Source organism: Osmerus mordax, chromosome 5, assembly GCF_038355195.1.
Source record: "Osmerus mordax isolate fOsmMor3 chromosome 5, fOsmMor3.pri, whole genome shotgun sequence".
NCBI classification, from domain to species: Eukaryota; Metazoa; Chordata; class Actinopteri; order Osmeriformes; family Osmeridae; genus Osmerus; species Osmerus mordax.
Genome location: NC_090054.1, coordinates 20,129,157 through 20,150,759, shown reverse-complemented (window position 1 = coordinate 20,150,759; position 21,603 = coordinate 20,129,157). Strand labels below are relative to the sequence as shown.

General features: G+C 49.4%; 2 protein-coding genes across 2 annotated transcripts in view; one reads left to right on the top strand and one right to left on the bottom strand.

Annotated features, from left to right (window-relative positions):
* The window catches only part of LOC136943252 (uncharacterized), a 29,774-nt gene extending 24,298 nt beyond the window's left edge, over positions 1–5,476 (top strand). Inside the window, exons 8-11 of the mRNA XM_067236512.1 lie at positions 1,010–1,140; positions 1,587–1,714; positions 1,796–1,913; positions 3,675–5,476. Coding sequence (XP_067092613.1) covers positions 1,010–1,140; positions 1,587–1,714; positions 1,796–1,913; positions 3,675–3,870 — 573 coding nt within the window. The 3' untranslated portion in view covers positions 3,871–5,476. The remainder of the gene's footprint in view (positions 1–1,009; positions 1,141–1,586; positions 1,715–1,795; positions 1,914–3,674) is intronic.
* A 934-nt stretch (positions 5,477–6,410) lies between these two features.
* Positions 6,411–21,419, bottom strand: LOC136942980 (ubiquitin thioesterase Zranb1-like). Its single transcript, XM_067236077.1, has 10 exons — positions 21,180–21,419; positions 18,438–19,475; positions 15,676–15,863; positions 14,501–14,654; positions 13,359–13,430; positions 12,304–12,502; positions 11,446–11,566; positions 10,282–10,411; positions 8,509–8,738; positions 6,411–8,252 (listed from the first exon to the last, which is right to left on the bottom strand). Exons 2-10 carry the CDS (start codon positions 19,381–19,383, stop codon positions 8,034–8,036), a joined length of 2,259 nt encoding a protein of 752 aa, XP_067092178.1. The 5' UTR covers positions 19,384–19,475; positions 21,180–21,419; the 3' UTR covers positions 6,411–8,033.
* Between the last annotated feature and the right edge of the window lie 184 nt (positions 21,420–21,603).

Below are 21,603 nucleotides of genomic sequence, written 5' to 3'. Positions count from 1 at the left end.
AGCCTCTTCTGGCTCGTGCTAACCCGCGGTTATGGATCGCTACTGCCACTTACTGTCCAGCACCTCAAACTGCAGCTGTGACTGAAGTTCAGTGACATCAATAACCTCTATGGATTAATTCTGCGTGCTGTGGTGGAAATATTGTGTGTTTGTGTACAGTAAGTGATAAGTGTGTGTCCAATGCACAACAATGCTCTAGTTCATAGCAGTGATTTAACTGGGGCATTCTGTGCCCTAAATTTCAGTTTCTGTCAAGATCAAGAGATTACTTTTATCCAAATGCTCTCATTTAAATCATATCTCTCCCTCTTTCTCTCTCCATCTCTAGCAGTATTTAGTTCTGTTAGATGGCTTTAATGTGATCGTCAGAGAGGGTAGAAGGGGTCTAACCCAGCTCTTCATAAGTTGATTAGCAATGCATTGATCTTGATGGGGATGAGGATGATGACAATCGTTGAAGTCAATCTGCTTTTCTTTCGCTAAGTCGGGTCAGAATACCACCAAGTTACAAGTGGTCGAGACATGTGAGGCTCGATGCAGTTTAATAAAAGCTTGCAGACAGGAACAGTGTTGCATTATGGGTAGGCTGACGGTCGTTTGTACTGGCATGAAACACGTTCCATCTGGCTTTCATCATTCTTGACAAAAGACCCCTCTACTAAGGGTTATAAATCAGATTCTAACTAGAACTCCCTGTTCACTCCTAACTCAGGAGAAGATGTGTGAAGTATAATTGCACCATTCCTCGACATGATGAGGAGGTTGAGGATGAAGATGTGGATGATGATGAAGATGTAGGGAGTCAGGTGGCAGAGCGGTTAGGGAAGCGGGCTTGTAATCAGAAGGTTGCCAGTTTGATTCCCGGCTGTGCCAGATGACGTTGTGTCCTTGAGTAAGGCACTTCACCCTACTTGCCTCGGGGGAATGTCCCTGTACTTACTGTAAGTCGCTCTGGATAAGAGCGTCTGCTAAATGACTAAATGTAAATGTTGATGGTCTGTGTGTGTAGATGCGTCAGGGTGCTTTCCTGGTGAACTCTGCGCGGGGGGGTCTGGTGGATGAGAAGTCTCTGGCTCAGGCCCTGAAGGAGGGCCGGATACGAGGCGCCGCCCTGGACGTCCACGAGTCCGAACCCTTCAGGTGAGTCTCAGCCTGTCTCTCTCTCTCTCAGCCTGTCTCCTTCTCAGCCTGTATCTCTTTCATCCTGTCTTGCTCTCTCAGCCTGTCTCTCCCTCTCAGCCTGTCTCTCTTTCTCAGCCTGTCTCCCTCTCAGCCTGTCTCTCTTTCATCCTGTCTCTCTCAGCCTGTCTCTCCCTCTCAGCCTGTCTCTCTCTCATCCTGTCTTTCTCTCTCTCAGCCTGTCTCCCTCTCAGCCTGTCTCTCTTTCATCTTGTCTCTCTCTCTCAGCCTGTCTCCCTCTCAGCCTGTCTCTCTCTCAGCCTGTCTCCCTCTCAGCCTGTCTCTCTCTCATCCTGTCTCTCTCTCTCAGCATGTCTCTCTCTCACACACACACACAGACCCGCTTTGAGCTACACCATCGCACCATCAACTGTGTCACATGTCCTCATCTTGTCCTGTTCCTCCAGCTTCACCCAGGGCCCTCTGAAAGACGCTCCCAACCTGATCTGCACCCCCCACACAGCCTGGTACAGCGAGCAGGCCTCACTGGAAATGAGAGAAGCCGCCGCCACTGAGATACGCCGCGCCATCACGGGTACACACACACACACACAGACACACACACACATACCACACTGACACACACTCACTTCCATCTTTGTGTTCGACGATCCAGGTCGTATTCCCGACAGTCTACGAAACTGTGTCAACAAAGAGTTCTTCGTCACCACGGCTCCGTGGGGAATGATGGAGCAGCAGCAGGTGCACCCTGAGCTCAACGGCGCCGCCTACAGGTAGGGAGGCCCGGCGCGCCACAACAGACTCTTCACACACCAAACAGCTAAGGCTCTGTCTCCATCAGGGTACCAGTAGCAGGCCTGTAACCCAGGCCTGGGTCTTAGTGAGGCTCAAGCACTGATGTCAATATGAGCTCTGGGACAGTTGAATATTGGGAGTAGGGCAATGGTTCAACAGATGGTTCTGTGTGTTTTATTACCGAGGTCCGAATCTAGGGTAGGCTACCCCAGATATAGTAACAGCCCTGATAAACAGGACGGGTCTGTGGAAAGGAAGGAGAACTCTCCGAGGGGACCCCAGACTTTAGTACACCAAACATAGCTCTACATTTCTTATCTCGATTAATCAGTCTTCTCCGTTCCACATTTCCTCTTGTGAGTATTTATAAATGGGGGCCCTGGAGCCATTAAAGACCTCACGGATCTATCTAGTGGAAATGAAGTATTATGGATTATCTTCCACACTAGTGCTTTCACCTCTTATACTGCTGTCTCAACTGGACTGAACTACTTCTCTCACACAGCAGAGTGAACCAAACAATGGTCCAAGCCATAGCAACTGGGGGCATGCAGGACAAATTATATACCTAATAGAGAACCAGGTAAATACTGCCAATTCTGACCCCACATGCTTAGAAATGTGCCGGTCACAGCTAGCATAACAGCTGTTGGTGGAAATGTCATTCAAAGTTTAGTGTCTGCTTCATCAAACCCACTTACTGCCACCTCGTCATCGCCGCCTTCCCCCCCCCCCCCCCCAACCCTCCTCCTGTTCTTCCTAAGATCAGTCACACCAACCCAAGTTTTTTTCTGTTGATATTTTTATCAACTGTTTTATGAAGCTGTTTCTTGGAAAACACGAATTGCCCGGTGACGCTTCCAAGTGAAGATGCAGTGGAGCAGAGAATGCAGAATCTAGTCTTTGTTTTGTTTTGCTTCATGTTCTTCCCCTGTTCTCATCCCTCACGTGGTTCTCCAACCCTCCCTGTACCCACCTTGTCGGAAATCTTTCCGGTTCCTTCCTCTCTGCTCTCTCCTCCCTTTCACCGCTGACATAATTGTTCTTCTGTGCTGTGATGATGATCTTCTGAACTTTGTGAATGTCAAGACCTATTTCTCTTGATGCATTTGTCAGTTTCCCAAGAACAACCGATGAGGTCTTGTGGTCGTTTTGAATCCTGAATTGACATGTAAGAGTAACACCAGTTTTCAGATGTTTTCATGTGATGTGATGTCATTCTTTTTAATGAATAGCTTTAGTTTAAATAACGGGATCGCAAACGGGTTCCTAACAAACACACCCATGGTTACCATGGTAACCGTGTCCTAGTGGTTAGTGGATGTAAAATCCACACTTAAAACGCTTGAAACTAGGCTTCCAGAATCTAACACTGCCATCAGAGACTAGTATATCCTGTGGTTTTGGTCCAAAGCACATGGCAAGCAATGAGGGGGAAAAAAATGCAATGTTTAATACTATTATTTCAAGCTATTGTACACAAACAACAAATGAGAACCAACTTAATGTGATTAACGTAGCATAGCATAAAATGTACGGATCAGGTATAACTTCTGGAAAGTTCTAGAGTGCCATGCTGTGTGCTTCAGGTCCAAAGGCCTGTCACTTTAGCGAGAATTGTGCATCGTGACGTCAGCGTGACGTCATCGTGCATATTGTGACATCATCGCGCATTATGAAGTCATCGTGCGCTTTGACGTCGTCCTGTGTTGTGACCTGACCGCTGTGCCCTGCCACAGGTACCCCGCCGGTGCGGTAGGACTGGCGCCTAGCGGGCCCCTCGTCCCTGGGGAGGGCATGGTGCCAGGGGGGGCCCCCCTCCCCCACACCCTGCCCCCTGGTACCCACCCCTCCCAGCCCCTCTCCCAGCCCCCCTCCCCCAACCAACCGTCCAAACACGGAGCCCCCATGAAGCAGCACATGACCGAGCCGTAGAGGAGAGGAGAGAGGGTGTCTGAGCCTGTTCCAGCTCGCCCATCTGACCCAGCCACCGTCCACCAACGAATCAGCTCTCACCGACTGAATACCAGTGAGCCCGGTTCACATTGACCACTGGAACAGAAGTGGGAACATGCACACGTACATACACACACACACACACACACACACTCTGCCACTCCATCATGAGACCTCTCAGCTCGAGGCTCATGCTCCTGGATCTGATCAACGGAGGTTATTTTTGTTTTTGTTTGTTTATCATATTTTAATGTTTTTATTCAAGTTTTCCAGTTTTTTTTTTATTTGTCAAACTATTTCCTTGGAGACTCCTGTATGGGACATGTTGCTAGAGCATGCTGGAGAGACTGCCTGCTCACCCCGACAGAGCTCATCAGGACTGGCGTGGTGTGTGCGGCCTGCCTACTTTAATCCCTGCCTCATTCCATGGTTTCAGTTACAAGTGTGTCTGTGTATTTCAAATCTATTTTATTCTCTTTTGAAAACCCCTTTCAAGTGAATGTTTTTGTTTGTTTTCCCAGTGTGGGATAAAACTTTTTTTTTTTAATATATATATATATATTTTGAGGTTCCATCTTTACCAGACAGTTAGAATAAAATAATTGGTGTTGCCAACAGCATCCTCAGTGTCCATTGCAACTCCTAAACCCTGTCCAGTCAGGACCGTGTCCAGTCAGGACCGTGTCCAGTCAGGACCGTGTCCAGTCAGGACCGTGTCCAGTCAGGACCCTGTCCAGTCAGGACCGTGTCCAGTCAGGACCGTGTCCAGTCAGGACCGTGTCCAGTCAGGACCGTGTCCAGTCAGGACCGTGTCCCAGCCTGAGAAAGTACTAGATTAGATTGTACTAAATGTAGACATACAGCTTTGGAAAACTCAATACACCTGCCAGATTCCTGGAGAACTAATAAGTAGTCAAACCAACAATTCATTTTGATAGATCAAAACAGAACATGTATTAAATGCATTTGCTTTTACCTGAACCTTATATAGAGATTTCATATTACAATGGCTTGTTTGTGAACAGCCTTTCTGAAGTACGTTGTCTCTTCATAGGGACCCATATAGAAGCTTCATGGCCTGGCAGGCAGGCAGATTTAAAGAGTTCTCTTACTGACTCAGGAAATCTAACTTTTTACAGAGATCTTTTCCCCAAATTACGTCAAAAAGGGAAAAGACAGTAAGTCTGGATTGTTCCTCCTCGTGTTTCAATCTTTTCTTCATTGTGGTATTTTTATATTTGACATCTGTTTTTTTTTTCTTTTTTTTTTTTTTTTCCTATTTGGGTGTTTTGCAGTCTTGTTAGATTTGTATTGCCTAGTAAATGTTCTTATAATCATGGTCATGTGAACCACCCAGTTTTTTCTTCCATTACTTAGTTTTCAGTTCTGATAAAAGCCAGGTGAGTTTCCTGGTGGCTGTGAGGACTCTGTGAGTAATAGCAACACTCTAGTGCCCTGAAGTTAGTGTGGGAAGGCTGCTAGGTGGTTATTTGTGTGTGTGAGTGACTATTTGTAATTGTTTCTTGTACAAGGTTAACATATAGCATACCGTGCAGTTCAAATAAAAATACTGTTGTAATCATTGGCCCTGTTAATTTTTGTGGATTGATGTCAAATTGCTGTTTTCTTTTGTGGTGACCTTTTGTTCTTCACAACGAGCAGATTTATTCTACGAGCTTCAAGTTAATTTGATATGTCGCTGTGTAATAAAATCAGGGTTCCTGCAGGTTCCAGTAAGTCAAATTTTAGACAATTTTAAGACCATAAAGATTGAAATTTAAGATCTACACAACGCATTACCAAAAAATATTCAAATCAAAGAAATTCTGAAAAAATATTCAATTAATTCAGTCATTAAAAAAGCATTAATTTAATCAACAGATAAATCAATCACATTACTAACCTCATTTCATTTCATTCAGCACTAAGTGCTAAGGGTGGGGAAAAAAATTCAGTCTTCTAGCGATTCACAATTATATTTTTTTTTAGGTAAGAATATATTGAATCGTAATGTGATTAAAAATTGAAAAAATCATCGAATCATGACCCCATGAATCAAATCGTAAGGTACCAAAAGATTCCCACCTCTAATAGACGGTAAGCTGTACATTTGTTTAATATTTCTCCGTGTTGCAGAAATAAGTCTATGCAAGAAAAGTCTACTTATCGTCACTCGTGTAACATCGAGTCTACTGGCAAACACGGTACCCCTGGATCAAATCTCGCTCAAACCAATTGATAATTCATTTAACTGATATCAGCCAAGTAATATAGATGTTATGTCATCGTGTATCGACCCCCCCCACATGTTGTTTTTACCTCTTTTGGGGGGGGGGGGGTCCAAGTCTTAATTAGGGGGGCTCAAACCCCATCTGGCCATTTTTAAGACGTTTTAAGGCCTTAAATTTACAGTTCAGAATTTTTTTCTTTTTAAGACCCCTCAGGAACCCTGAATAATGCTTCTGCCACAAAATGATGCCTCGGACTTTCAACAGAGAATTGAAACAATGCCACTTCAGTTGGACATTCAAAAAGGTTTTTATTTTTTTCCTTAATTGGCCTGTCCTTGCCATACACGTTATACTGTAGAGTGAAGGCCAGGCTGTTACCTAAATCCACAAACCATCATAATCAGATCTGCAACTATTGCATAAATATAAAGCAACATACAGGTAATGCGCGAATGTGTGTATGACTAGAATGCAACACCAACAAAAACAAAAACAGGTTACAGTACTCAACTGGATGGCAAGGAGAGCGTCCCCTCACAGCAAAGCACGGCCACTCGCTCCGTCTCAACTTTGGTTTTCTGTGTCGTTTCTCAGAAGACAGAATCAAACGTGGTTCATGACAGATTCCCACACAGACAATGATGCGTGACAGAGAGGACTCGGATGTACCATGGAGGACAGAAGAAATGCGAGGCGGAACAGGGACAAGTGTGATTCTGGTTTAATGTCGACACTAGGGCGTTTCTCTCCCTCTTCTCCAAACAACCAAAAGCACCACATTAGAACATCCACATGAGGTACTTAAATCACACAGAAAAAAAAACAAAACAGAAGTAAACTTCACAAATAGTTGTGGTTGCTTATATCCTCACAGCAAAGAATGTTTCTGTGCAACGTAAATGTCTTCATCAAGATCGAGAGGATAGTTGACACAAAAAAAACTAACGGAAAAAGAGAATCAAAGCTCTCGTCAGCGCGCAAAAAACTCCCAAACAAATAAATATTGTAGAAGTTTGGAGAAGATCCAACAAACAAAAAAGGACTTTTCACTTCAGTCGGTCTGGAAGGAGGCCTAACTAAAGATCCAACATGTCTGATCTGTGTCCTGAACGTCAGTGAGTCTGGATCAGACCTGAAAAGGAGGTTCCTTTTCAAAGCTTCATAAATGACCTTTATTTGAGCGTTATATTTATATATAAATTTGTATTCTCCATAAATGTGCAGTGCTTAGTATTAACAATTACATTTGTAGTACACAATCTCTCTGGTAGTCTACTGGGTCCACTGACCCAAAGTGTGATATTGGTTGTATCCCTGCCCATCAAAAAAACAAGCCAATTCTATGTTAGCTGGAAAAACATCAAAAGGACAGTCATTTTTGAAGTGTGCTTAAAGTCAGTGCCCATTATAAACTGTTATAAAGATATTTTGCGTTAAACTGATGCTGGTATATTTCCTTATACTTCTTTTTTTGTTGTTGAACAACCACATGCATTACATTTATGGATAAAGATTTTACATTTGAGAATAAAACAAAAACACAAAATCAATAAAGATCATTAGCATTCGTAAACTAGGATCCTTTAATTTCCATTATCCTCAGTTTGTTTTTGCAGCAGTGGAGTCCTTTTGATCAGCCTCAGGTTTCAGTCTCAGGTTTGTATGGGTATTGTGTGAGTGTGTGTGTTTATGTGGGCCTACAGTTTATCTGCCCCGGGGTAGAGGCCCGGGGGTAGAGGCCCGGGGGTAGAGGCCTGTAGTTCCCTGCCCTCCTGAAGGCATTCACAGTTTGTCCGTGTCAGGAAAAAGAAAACTAAACCTCAAACTAAAACCCCCCTGCGGAGAGCGGCCCTGCTCCGGGGTCTCGCCCTCCTCGCCTCACTCGTCCTCGTCTTCCTCGCCCTCCTCGCCTCACTCGTCCTCGTCTTCCTCGTCCTCCTCGCCGTCGGAAAGCGAAGCGCAGGGCCGGATGGTCCTGTATCCGTCCAGCCACTTCTCCACCATCTGGGTGACCAGGGGGTGGTTCCTCCGCCGCGAGCTCTTCTGCATGGCCACCAGCACGCCGCCCTCCGTCACGCAGCAGTCCAGCCACTCCCTCAGCAGCCTCTCCTGCTGCTCCTCGTTCCCCATCTGCAGACGCGGGAACACGGGCAGGGCTCACACAAGCTAGCGGACGCAGCAGAGCTCTTAACATTGTGTACATTTTACTGACTTTGTGGCGTTTTTGTGCATTTTACTGGGATCGTACTGCGCAGAAATATGTGAATATAAAAAGGAAAAATGACAAAAGCAATACTAATACCGTATGGATGGGTCAGACCAATTAGAACACATAAGAGCTCATGAATATCCACGAGACTGTGGCACATCAAGCCGCGCCCCTTACCTCCTGCGCTGAGAGGAAGTGGACGTGGAGCAGCTTCCTGTCGCTGTCCACCAGGGGCAGGAAGGTGACGGTGACGTCATCATCGGTGTTGAGGTTGGCGCCCGCGCCGCGATTGTCGAAGCCATCGTTCTCCATGGCGACCAGGGCTGAGAAGTGACCCCGTGTGTAACCCAGGGCGATGGGGCTCTTCCAGCAGAAGCTCTGCTCCCACAGGAGGGGCAGGTACACACCTGGACGGAAGAGAGAGAGAGGACACGTCTGAGACGAGGCCTCCAGCTGGGGGGATGACAGAGCTAGGGGCTCTCTGTCTCTCTGTCTCTCTGACTGGTCCTCTCTCTGACTGGTCCTCTCTCTGACTGGTCCTCTCTCTGACTGGTCCTCTCTCTGACTGGTCCTCTCTCTACCAGGCTGCTGCTCTCTCTACCAGAGTACTCTCTCTCTCTACCAGAGTACTCTCTCTCCTCTCTCTCTCTACCAGAGTACTCTCTCTCTCTACCAGAGTACTCTCTCTCCTCTCTCTCTCTCTACCAGAGTACTCTCTCTCTCTACCAGAGTACTCACTCTCCTCTCTCTCTACCAGAGTACTCTCTCTCTCCTCTCTCTCCTCTCTCTCTACCAGAGTACTCTCTCTCTCGTCTCTCTCTACCAGAGTACTCTCTCCTCTCTCTCTCTACCAGAGTACTCTCTCTCCTCTCTCTCTACCAGAGTACTCTCTCTCCTCTCTCTCTCTACCAGAGTACTCTCTCTCCTCTCTCTCTCTACCAGAGTACTCTCTCTCTCTCCTCTCTCTCCTCTCTCTCTACCAGAGTACTCACTCTCCTCTCTCTCTCTACCCGAGTACTCTCTCTCCTCTCTCTCTCTACCAGAGTACTCACTCTCCTCTCTCTACCAGCACTCCGCCTCCAAACCTGGCAGCACTCACACTGTAAATCACCCTCCATCAGGCTGACATGGGTCTGGGCAGCCCTGGCTCCGCACGCAAACATCTCTCTCTCACACACAGGCAAATTAAAGCCAGACTGCTTCTATTACAGACCACAGTGGCCTGCCCTCCACCCTCATTGGCCTGCCCTCCACCCTCATTGGCCTGCCCTCCACCCTCATTGGCCTGCCCTCCACCCTCATTGGCCTGCCCTCCACCCTCATTGGCCTGCCCTCCACCCTCATTGGCCTGCCCTCCACCCTCATTGGCCTGCCCTCCACCCTCATTGGCCTGCCCTCCACCCTCATTGGCCTGCCCTCCACCCTCATTGGATACATGCAGGCTTTATTTTTTTCTCTACCCCACCCCCTACTACATCCTGTTCCTCCTTTCCTCCTCCCCCATAGCTGACGTGAGTTCCTGGAGAACAGGCCGTCCCGTTCTCCTTCACTCAGGCACGCCTCAGCCTCAGGGAGGGGGGGGGGGGTTTACAGGATTACCAGGTCAGCACGCCGGTTCCTCTTCAACCGCTACCGCGCTGCGGAGTACCCTCCGACCCCCCCCTGCCTCCAAGACATCAATCCCCAGATGGGAGCTCACTGCGGGGTGTTTACACGGGGACGCTGGCCTGATGGGCTCTGAAGGGGGGTCGGGGGTGTGAGAGCTATGCGCGGCATGCCGACACGCATGCGCTTCTCTCCTCACAGCAGCAAGCTGTCGCTAGACCCAGACAGCAGTCACTTCACATAGCAGCCCGGCGCTAACACTCGCATGCACACGATCAAAACAAACGTGTCGTAAAAGACGAAGAGCGCGGATGGCGGTGGCAGCTGTGAGGCGGCGAGGCTCACCTTGGAAGCGGGTGTAGCCCAGGGTCTCTCCCCGGAAGCTTTTGTAGTACTTGACTCCGTAGACGATGATGGGCCTGCGGAGGATGTGAGCCAGCACGAAGATGTGAGTCTGCTCCAGGCTGGCTCCAGGCTGGCAACAGAGGAGCACAGAGAGAGGACGTGACCATCACGGAGACATGACAGAGGTGTCAGCTCTCACAGGGGGGAGCTGTGTGTGTGAGGTGCACATGGTGGAGCTGTGTGTGTGAGGTGCACATGGTGGAGCTGTGTGTGTGAGGTGCACATGGTGGAGCTGTGTGAGGAGCTGTGTGAGGTGCACAGGGTGGAGCTGTGTGAGGAGCTGTGTGAGGTGCACAGGGTGGAGCTGTGTGAGGTGCACAGGGTGGAGCTGTGTGTGGTGCACAGGGCTGGTATGGCACACTGGCAGTTGAAGGTATGTGTTAGAAAAACGAGATGAATGTTAACCTCAACAGGATACTTATTTGTTGTGGTGTAAAAGAACATGAATGTGTCTTGCAGCAGAGAAATGAGCCAGTTGCACACATCTGACTGATAAAGGTGTCCCTCAGGAAGCTCTGCTGTACTTGCTGTCTGTGCCGGATACACGCCGGATCAGAGCAGAGGCGCTGCATAATTCATGTAGCGTTACTGCATGACTGCTGATATAGGAAAATACTACTTCCTGCTGGAGGAGACAGGGTCTTAATGAATCAAAATGTAAGTGTGTGGTGTGTGTACTTGGATGTCCAGGGACAGGATGTGTGTGTGTGTGTGTGTACTTGGATGTCCAGGGACAGGATGTGTGTGTGTGTGTGTGTGTACTTGGATGTCCAGGGACAGGATGTGTGTGTGTGTGTGTGTACTTGGATGTCCAGGAACAGGATGTGTGTGTGTGTGTGTGTACTTGGATGTCCAGGGACAGGATGTGTGTGTGTGTGTGTGTGTGTGTGTGTGTGTGTGTGTGTACCTGGCTGGCCAGGGACAGGATGTGTGTGTGTGTGTGTGTGTGTGTTTACCTGGCTGGCCAGGGACAGGATGTGTGTGTGTGTGTGTGTGTGTGTGTTTACCTGGCTGGCCAGGGACAGGATGTGTGTGTGTGTGTGTGTGTGTGTGTGTGTGTGTGTGTGTGTGTGTGTGTGTGTGTGTGTGTGTGTGTGTGTGTACCTGGCTGGCCAGGGACAGGATGAAGGCCCAGTCCTCCTGCCACTGCTCCTCCCTCAGGGAGAAGTGGAGCCCAAAGCTCTGGGAGTACCACGACTCCCACTCCTTCCAGCGTGTGTAGAACCTGGAGCACACACACACACACACACACACACACACACACATTTCAGATGTTGCCTTTAAGATAAAATGGGTTGTAAATTGCCTTCAGCCACAAGACCCCTGACGGTGCGTTTAGACTGCAGCGACGCGATGCGAGCGACAACGTTTTCCATTCATTTTCAATGGAGCCAGGCGAATCGCTTGCGTGGTGCATTGTGGGTAGCGACACGACGCAATCGAGTTGAGATTTTCTCAACTTTATGCAAATGAGGAGCGATTTTCGCTAGCTATGGCCAATCGCAGTGTGTTTTTTGTACTTTCAAATTCAGTCTCTCGTCACATTAGTTACGTAACTTTGTTCTGGTAACTAGCTAGTTACAGTAGTAGCCCGGCTGGAACTCCCTGGTCGTATCGACAGATTAGCAGAGACTTTGAGTAATATAATAAAACGTTTTTACATTTTTTGTATTGTCTATTAAACAGTTTTGTATTTTGTATACAAGTTGTATTTTGATCAATGTTGCGAGTACGTAAACCCAAGTCTGCACACTTGGCCATGACAACTACAACAGTGACTTTAGAGAACTACAATTCTACATTAATCTGTTTGATACGCCCCCACGCGAGGTGAACTGTGGGAAGGCGAGCGATGGCAAGCGATTTGCGTCGCTGCAGTGTAAACCCACTGTGAGAGCTGCTAGCTGACAAGTCATTAACTATGGCTGAACTTCATTCCCAGCCTCCAGCCTCCAGCCTCACCAGTGGGAGCAGTCGTGCAGGCTGTCGTGGAGGGTCTTTCGGAGGACCGAGTCCTTGTCGTAGATGCCCCAGGTGGCCTGCAGGACCGAGTCCAGCAGACAGTCCCCGGCCGTGCGGTTCCACAGCGCGTACAGCCGGCTGTCCAGCCGAGTGCCCAGCTCCAGGGACCAGTTGATGATGGGAGACTCCTCCTCCAGCTCTGGGGACAGAGGAACCAGGGACACCAGGGTCACACACACCACAAGACAGCCCTGAACCTGACCTGCACACACACACAACCGTGACCAGGCTCCCACGCACACACACACACACTCGCCGAGATGCAGACTATGTGGTGTGGATAAAATAATATTGTGTGTGTGTGTGTGTGGTGGGGGGAGGAAGTAGTCCTTCCGTGAGGGATCAGAGAAATCCTAAAACTCAATTAGCCTGATTAGCACACTCACACACACACACTCTCCCTTTCTCACACACACTAGAACACACACTCCCTTTCTCACACACACTAGAACACACACACTCCCGTTCTCAAACACAAGTCTGCAGTTGGCCAAGAAAGCTGGTAGTAATAGGGAGTCAGGTGGCTGAGCGGTGAGGGAATCGGGCTAGTAATCCGAAGGTTGCCAGTTCGATTCCCGGTCATGCCAACTGACGTTGTGTCCTTGGGCAAGGCACTTCACCCTACTTGCCTCGGATAAGAGCGTCTGCTAAATAACTAAATGTAAATGTAATACAACTACAGAGTCAGGCATCTTGTATAGTATACGAGGGGAAAATAACCAAAGGTCTGCCAACTGCAGTGGGATGAGCTCCTGAGCTCCACCTGCTCCACCCTGCGTTGTGTCTGCAGGGACGTGCCACCTGCTCCACCCTGCGTTGTGTCTGCAGGGACGTGCCACCTGCTCCACCCTGCGTTGTGTCTGCAGGGACGTGCCACCTGCTCCACCCTGCGTTGTGTCTGCAGAGACGTGCCACCTGCTCCACCCTGCGTTGTGTCTGCAGAGACGTGCCACCTGCTCCAGCCCCACAGCCCGCTGTGACACGGCCGTGTTTACCTTTCTGGACGTCCCTGTCGAGAACTTCGTCAAACAGTTTCTCCTGAACCGGCGGGGGAAGGTCCTCGATGTCTGCAGACAGAAACACAACAACCGGGATTCAGAAACACAACAACCGGGATTCAGAAACAAGTTCAAGGGACCCTTGAGGGATTGCTCGTCATGCTGCTGTGAAAAAGGTCATGTTTTTTAATAACTACTGAGACGAAGTTCATAGCTAACGGCAGGGGAGGGGGTCATGGTGTCTCGCCCATGATGAGAACACAGTGGAAAGAACAGTTAGTTGGTGAGATTAGGTTTAATTACAGCAGGGCTGCAGGTCTCAATCCTGTCTACTCAAACTGCATACCAACACGACCAGCTAGACAAGACTGTTCAGACATGTTCTTTGTCGAGGTTTGTTTTTTTTCCTTTTGTATTTTTTATTCCTCCACACAATGACTAGAACTCCTTGGTGTTCTCGGAGCAACTGACAACAGTAGCGGCCATTCTTCTGGCTCCACAAGCGACTGCATTGACTGTGTTCCGGAACAGAATGGCTTCTATGCTGGCCAGGAGCCAAGGTCCGCACGGTTTCAAAATACTCCACATTCTGGACCTTAAGGATTACCAGGCCAGCAGCCCAAGACCGCGCCACAACGGTCTTGGGCTGGAATGCAGCTCAAACAGCGCTCTTTACCAAGACCTTGGCAGACACGACTACTATTCTTGCTTTGGACAAGAAGCCCAGTTGGCAAGGTGGTTTAGATGGAGTGAAATCACCCCCAAACATGGAGCCAGAGAGCGTTGAGCTGAGAGCTGGCGGGAAACAACCACACCATTATGCTGTTTCCCCCCCAACATGTCTGCCACATGCAATTTCATTGTAAAACAAACAAGGGTTCTATTCGTAAACTATGCACGTTAACTACTCAAAAAGGTTCCCTTCTACAACTCAGGAGGAGATAGGATACAGCTGTTATGGTTTTAGGCTTAGCAAACTAGAACATCTGTACTAGACTAGACTACAATACTTGAAGGGGGTCTAGATAACTGCCAACAGTAGATTGTAAGTATCTAAAAACAGCCAGCAACCTCCTACTCCTCCACCCATTCCTCCTCCTTATGCTCCCCCTCCTCCTCCCCCTCTTCCTCCCCCTCACCTGCGGGCAGGGTGAAGGTAACCAGATCAGTGAGGAAGAAGCAGGTGAAGTCTCCCTTGCGCTGGTGCAGCGATGCGGCTACTTCCCTGCGGATCTGCTCCGTGAGCTCTGGACACACCATGGCAGGGATGCACTTAGCAGCCTGCTGTGACACCTGCAAACACACACCAGCATTGTCACTTCCTGCAAACAAACACCAGCCTTCTCACTTCCTGCAAACACACACCAGCCTTCTCACTTCCTGCAAACACACACCAGCCTTCTCACTTCCTGCAAACACACACCAGCCTTCTCACTTACATTTACATTACATTTAGTCATTTAGCAGACGCTCTTATCCAGAGCGACTTACAGTAAGTACAGGGACATTCCCCCTGAAGCAAGTAGGGTGAAGTGCCTTGCCCAAGGACACAACGTAATTTGGCACGGCTGGGAATCGAACTGGCAACCTTCAGATTACTAGCCCGACTCCCTCACCGCTCAGCCATCTGACTCCACTTCCTGCACGGCCTTGTCACACCGGCTGCATCATCGGTTACGTTTGACATCGAATCAGGGCTTTCGTGATGCTGGAAGGGTGGGAGGGGGATTGGAGATGTAGCCCTGAGGGGGAAATGGCCTGTTTATTCAGAGGACAGACAGGTTACTCTCTGTCTTCATCTCTCTGATCAGGGGATAAGAGAGCAGGAAGCATCCAGATAATCTGGGATCACACGGGCACAGTCGACACAAGCTCTAGACCTCCTGCAAGCTCCCACAGGTTCATGCACCCAGCCCCGTCCACCTCCAGAACTCCCTTTCCCAGAGGGCCATGCTGGTGGATGACAGTCTGGGTCAGGGAGTTTGCTAATCTGTCAGGGAGCGTAGGAGCACTCCGCAGTCACAGGAAGGCCCTGACGTACAGGGCTAGCATGCTAACCTGCTGCAGAAAGGAAACCTATCACCACAACTCTGATGTGAAACATGGTTTGTGGTTGACACGCATCTAGGGCAACCCTGAGGGAAAATGAGAGTTTTGGGCCCGCTTCCAAACGCCTTCCCTCTCTTCTATTCCCATGACCCTTAATAACCACCAAGCATTGGCATCCTGGCAACGGTCTTCCGACCTGGAAGAGGTTATGAAAGGGGAGAGGGGTTCCCTGGATGGCCCAGCAGGACTGGGAGTGGGCCCTGACCTCTGTGAGCAGCACAGCCAGCATGTCTTGTCTCTGGAAGCGGATGGCCAGGTGCACCAGGGTGAAGCCGTCGTCAAACGCAGACGGCCGGTTCAGCAGACGCACCTCGTCTGACTTGAGCTGCCGGGCGATGTCGCCTCCGGACGACTTGTACGCCTCCACCGCTGCCAGGTCGCCCTCCACCACACCTGAGAGAGGAGAGATAGTGAGATAGAAAAGAGACAGAAGAGATAATGAAACACGTAAGAAAACACTACACCAGAGTTGATCCATTACAGAATTCACCCCTACTCAGACTCACATACGTTTTCACTACATCTAGGCCAAGGTCAATGACAAGGGCACATGTAATTTACTATACTGTTGGCCGTTTGCTAGAATCAAACATCCCTCTGACTTTTGCCAAAGCTCTTCGTGTTTGGGAAAAGAAACAAGTGAAACACTGCAGGGTGATGAACGGGGTGCGGAGAGCTACGGTGGACAGCACAGCAAGAAAACTACTACGGGCTTCACAACATTCTGTTGATCTTTCTGGAATTTCCCACGCAGACGTTACACAACATTGCGCCCTGCTGAGACACTGTTCTATTAAGGACCGCACACAACGCCCAGTAACAGCCTCTGATCCAGGCACAGGGGGGTTCAGACGCAGGGACACGGAGGAGGGAACACCAGGAGAGGGAGGACTGGACTGGACCGTGCCATGCAGAGCTGTCCACTGATTGGTGAGGAGAGGAAGGAGGGAGGAGCTACATGGTGGGATCTCCACCATTTTACACAACAGCCAATCAGAGTGGGCGTGCCTGTTACTCTCACTCTGTCCTCACGGTATCCTCCAGAAACGAACGTTCTCTAAACACTGGAAGATTTGAATATGAGTCACAGTGCTTTTTTCCCCCCCAACAGAAATCATTCCCTACATACATCTGCAGGCAATGATTAACCATTAGTTATTAAGAGGGACACCAAAGGTCAAGTTAACTGGTCCCCTGCCGTTCTCGATGGACAACATTCACCCAATGGAGAGGAAAAGAGCACTATTTTGTGAGGAAGCCAGGTTTTGTTTTCCCCGAGTCTCTGCTCTTTGCGAGGAAACAATTTGCGAGGCTGAGGAACTGGGTGGGGGGGGGGTGGGCGGGCCTGTTCACAGCAGCCAATGACTGATCGTCAGCAGGGGGAAGCAGGAAGCCACACCCTCCTATCGTCTGTCAGGGATGAACCTGCTGCCGGGCCACATATGGAGGCAGCAACACCAGCGCCTCGGCGAGGGAGCAGCGCTCTGGAGCAGCGCTCTAGAGCAGGCGCTGCGTCACAGGAGATCCCAGTGTTTTGACACATTTCCAGCTGGCGTTGCCGACTGCACAGGCTGCAGCCACACCAGCCCCAATCTGGGACAACAACACAAGCATAAGGAGGACACAACTCCAGAAACGAGAGGGCAAAACGCCAGTCGTCAAGTGAACTTGATAACCAACCTGAGATGGCCTCTAAAATATTAATTGGATCTGGAATGAGGCATGCGCTGGAGAACAGAATAACGCAGGGGAGATCAATCGTAGAGGGATGTTAGATAACACTAACACACTGTTGAATGACAAAGTCATTCCAAGGCTTGAGAGATCCCCATTGTGTTGCAAAGCCTACTCTCTCAGGTTTAACATGTGACTGAAAGGGTAGCCAGGTTCAAAAGAAGTGTTTTTGTTAGTAAACATGCACAGGAAGCGCATGTAACCTGACAACAGCTGAGCGTACATAACAGGACCTGCAGACCGCACTGTGAAGGTCAGATACTCCAGATTCAATGCAAGAACTTGTTTATTTTTGACTTGTGCGGAGCCAGTAGGTTATTTTTAGTGCTTGTGGTCCTCCATGCAGCTGGGGCAGACTGAGTCCTGCAGGCCAACTGTTCACTAGCTCAGGGTCTGTCCTGGCTGTGCTAGCCTGTGAGGGAAAACCCAACTGAAAACAAGACAGCCAAACCAACCACGACTTCACAGAGGAGGAGGAGGTCTTAACCGGTATAAAAAGATAAGATAATCCAAGTGTGTGTCCTTTGCATTGGAGCTGCAGGAAATAGGTCGAATCAAGTCGCGAGAGGAGGGAGGCAGAGCTAGAGGGAACCCTAGAGGGATGGAATCCTACAGGGAATCCTGAATGTCACCCAGACTATCTCCATCCACAGAGACGGTCGCTCTAACCACAGAGAAAGCACGTTCTCTGCTGCTGACGAATCACTTGGAGAGGCACGCACACACACACACACACACACACTTGAGCAGGGGAGAGCCGGCTCTATCGCTCAGCCTGCTAGACCGTCTGTGACAGGGCTGGTGGGGATGCTGCTCAGCCCAGCACACCAGACTGATCTGTCAGGGGAGGAAGAGCCTGCGGGAGGTAGGGGGAGGGAGGGGGGACCAGAGGAGGGAGTCCGTAGGAGGGAGAGTGGCGTAGGAGGAAAAGTGTTGAGAGAGAGAGGAGGTGGACAGCAGGGGAGGAAGGCAGGGAGGCTGGGGAAGAAAACATACAGATGTATAAAGAGACCAGAAGCATGAAGCTAGGCACAAGCTCCCCACTGTCCAACCCACTCCTCCTCCTCTTCCTCCTCCTCTTCCAACCCTGCTGAACTACATAACGCAGTAGGCGGCTGTACCAGCAAACTACTTGATGTATTAGGAGGATGTTTAATGTTTGTCTTGGCCACATGCAGGTGTACTACGACATCCATCTCCACAACAAGCAACCAATCAGGGGAGCATCCTCACCTGCACAGGCGTTGAGAAACAGCCAGTCAGTCCTCCTCATCCTGTTCTTGATCTGCTTCAGCTTTTTAAAGTCCACCTCCAGCTCCTCCTGGCTCCCCCCCGCCCCCTGCGCCAGCTCGATCCTCTGGAAGTCCATCTTGACCTCTGCGTCCCTCCTCGACGTCGGAGGAGACCTTCTCTGGCTGCCGCTGCAGCCCACCACCCCTCCTCCGAGCCCCCCGCCTCCCCCCCCGACCACCACCCCCCTGCGGTTGTCCCTGTCCTGCTCGTTGAGTATGGAGGGGGGCTGGCTCTCGGGCTCCGTGGCCAGTTCGATTGGCTCCGCCAGGCCGTTGGGCGGCCTGGGGTGGTCACACACCACGCACTTTCGTGTTTTGGGCCAGTTCTCGTACGTACAGGCAGCACAGGTCCAGTGCTGGGCGTGAGTGTTGAGCCGGTTGCGGTCGTTGTACTCCTCGCAGGGGTCCGTGGGCGAGGAGGGGGGGGCGGGCCGGCACCCTGTGCCTGAGGTCTGGGGTGACTCTGTGGGGCTGCGGGGTTGCAGGGGGTGGCCCTGGTGGAGGTGGTGCTGCTGCCCCGGCTGACGCTGACACGAGCATTGGGTGCAGCGGATGGCTCGGGGCCAGTTCAGGTAGGTGCACATGTGGCAAGACCACTTGCTGGGAGTCTCCGGGGCGTCTGAGATGCGGACCCGGGGACGGGCGCTGGAGTCTGGGCAGATGAGGAGGCTGGAGCCCCCCTGGGGAGGGCTGTTGCTCTGGCTCAGACTTGCAGGGTCCCACTGCTGGAGCCCGGCGTCCAGGCTGGGGCTGTTTTTAAAGGGCTCCTCCGTGATAATGGTGCCCCCGCTGGGCCTCTGGGCACGGCACATGGTACACTTGATAGCTGAGGGCCAGTTCTCAAACGTGCAGTAGTCACAGGCCCACTTGGCACCCAGCTCAGTCATGGTCGCTCTGCTCCACCACTGGGGGTGGCAGCTGCTCGGAGGCACTCAGGTCGACAGGCAGGCTCTGGGAGATCACACAGGCAAGCAGGATGCTGGAGGGACACACAGGTCGACACGGTCAGGTGGTGTCTCTCAAACTGCCCACACACACGCGTATATATATATATATATATATATATATATATATATATAGGCCTACATGCAAACATTATTTATAGAACACTGACATGTACAGGAGTGAATCATATTTTGTCATGAAAATGGGGTGACCAAGGCAGGGGAGCGTATTTTTTTCTTCTTCTAACAGTTCGCATTTTAATTCTAAAAGCAAAAAGACATACCAGTCTGAAGTGTAGGGGGGAAACGCGGCTTTCACATGATTACAACTTCAGAGGATCCACATAGCACTCTAGCATTACACAGCTGGGCAAGGTAGGGCGAGCAGGCCAGAACAAGGCAAATTTGCAAATACGGGTTGAACTAGATATGGTAAATTTGAGGATCTCCTCTGCTTCAGAGTGAAACCCAAGGAGCAAGGTGCTATGCGCTGCCAGCACATCTGACTTTTATTTTTTTCATGTCTACGTACATGCATGAAGTGTAAACAGTTCCGGAGATGTCCTTCAAAAGTGCCCTCACTACAAATCTGACCTGAAGTTCAAGTAGCCAGACACAAAGGTGGACCAAAACAACCATGCCTCGCACAAACCTGACGAAAGAACAAACAGTTCCTGTAAAGTTGCACGTCATTGCAGACTGCAATTAGATACGCCAACCGAAACAGTGTATGGGCGTAATTATTAACAACAACAACAAAATGCCTGAAAAATGATTTCTAAAACCAAACCTGTATGTCAGAGGATTAGCTGCAACTTCATATATGATCACAAGAAAAAGTCATGACTGCTACATTTTACATCAGCAAAACGCATAGCAGTTCTATTTTACCTGCCATCTTGATCCAGATAAAATGTCTAAACGTCTGTTATTCAAAATGTGTTAAACAAAAGTTAAACAGTCAGTCGGTTAAGGTCTTGGACAGTCGGTCGAAAAGCCCAACTAGAAAGCTACCTTGCTATCTGACTTTCTTTGACGACCCAGGACAATGCGTATACTGTAAACAACAGCTTCCTTGCAACGTCGTTTTAATTTAGGTGGAGGTTTTTGGTTGTGTTGCTTACTTTCAATCAGAAAGCTGGATAAGGGCTACGGAATACATACGTATTTCAGCACTTTCAGGTAGTGTGCTAACTCTAGTAAACTATTACCAACTACCACATGCAGGCTGAGAGCTAGTTAGTGCCGTGGTTGTCTAACTACCAACTGGGCAAAGGCGTCGCTAGCCTTGTAGGTAGCTAGGGTGCAACTAGCCTAACCTCCAAGTGTGGAAACCATAGATGTGCTGGAAACTAGTGGTGCAGGATAGTCTCTATTAATTTCCCAACCGACTACGCTAACAAATAATAAAGTTTGTCGACAGAGTAATCTTGCAAAATTCAAACATTCCCGTAATACCTGATTTGCGTGCCGGCTATTAACAGCTAGCTAGCTAAACAGTTTTATCAAGCCAGGCAACATTGTCAATGAATGCTAGCTAACTACAGTACCCTCCGCCAGCTTGTACGTTTGCTACTGTTACGTTAGCTAGCTAATGCACATAAATTAAATCTAAATAACACACAAGTCTCACTACAAGAAAACTTCCCCCCCGTTTCAATCTGTAACGTTTGTAGTTTATGCATGTTTGAGACAATGGAAACCATTTGCAGGGTGGCCTAAGTACAAAAGTGCTGTACCTTTTCCTGTGTTTACACTCCTCTTCAAGGCGATACCACAACAAACCTTCCCCAGTCTAATCCCCCACCGTGTGTCCCGCGGCCAACAAGTTTATTTACCCAGAAGCCGCATATTTAGGTTTTTGCGCCCCGTTCGTTCGGAGCGTCGATATCCACATACTAAAAAAATCGACTCCCGTCCCTCTGCTGTCTGTTTGGGGCTTTAAATCATTTTAATCCCCATTTCCAACCGCCGATGAGACGGTCTTTAATGGCGACGTAGAGAAAAAAATACAGGGGCAGGAGGATTTACCACCTGGATATGCCGAACAGGCTGATTGGTCTAGCTCCTCTGTATTCCTCAAACTGACCTATAAGATTGTACTTCTTTATTTTGCGAATCTTTATAAAGTACTTTTTCAAATGTCTGTCTCAAATGTCTAAA

Bases quoted from the DNA above. Each gene is read 5' to 3' on its own strand.
- LOC136942980 (XM_067236077.1), bottom strand. From the start codon at position 19,383: ATGACTGAGCTGGGTGCCAAGTGGGCCTGTGACTACTGCACGTTTGAG. The intron at 14,655-15,675 runs GTCAGGGCCCAC...GTGTGTTTGCAG, and splicing joins TGGCTGTGCTGCTCACAGAG to GTGTCACAGCAGGCTGCTAA. The intron at 10,412-11,445 runs GTACACACACAC...CTCTGTTGCCAG, and splicing joins TCCTGTCCCTGGCCAGCCAG to CCTGGAGCCAGCCTGGAGCA.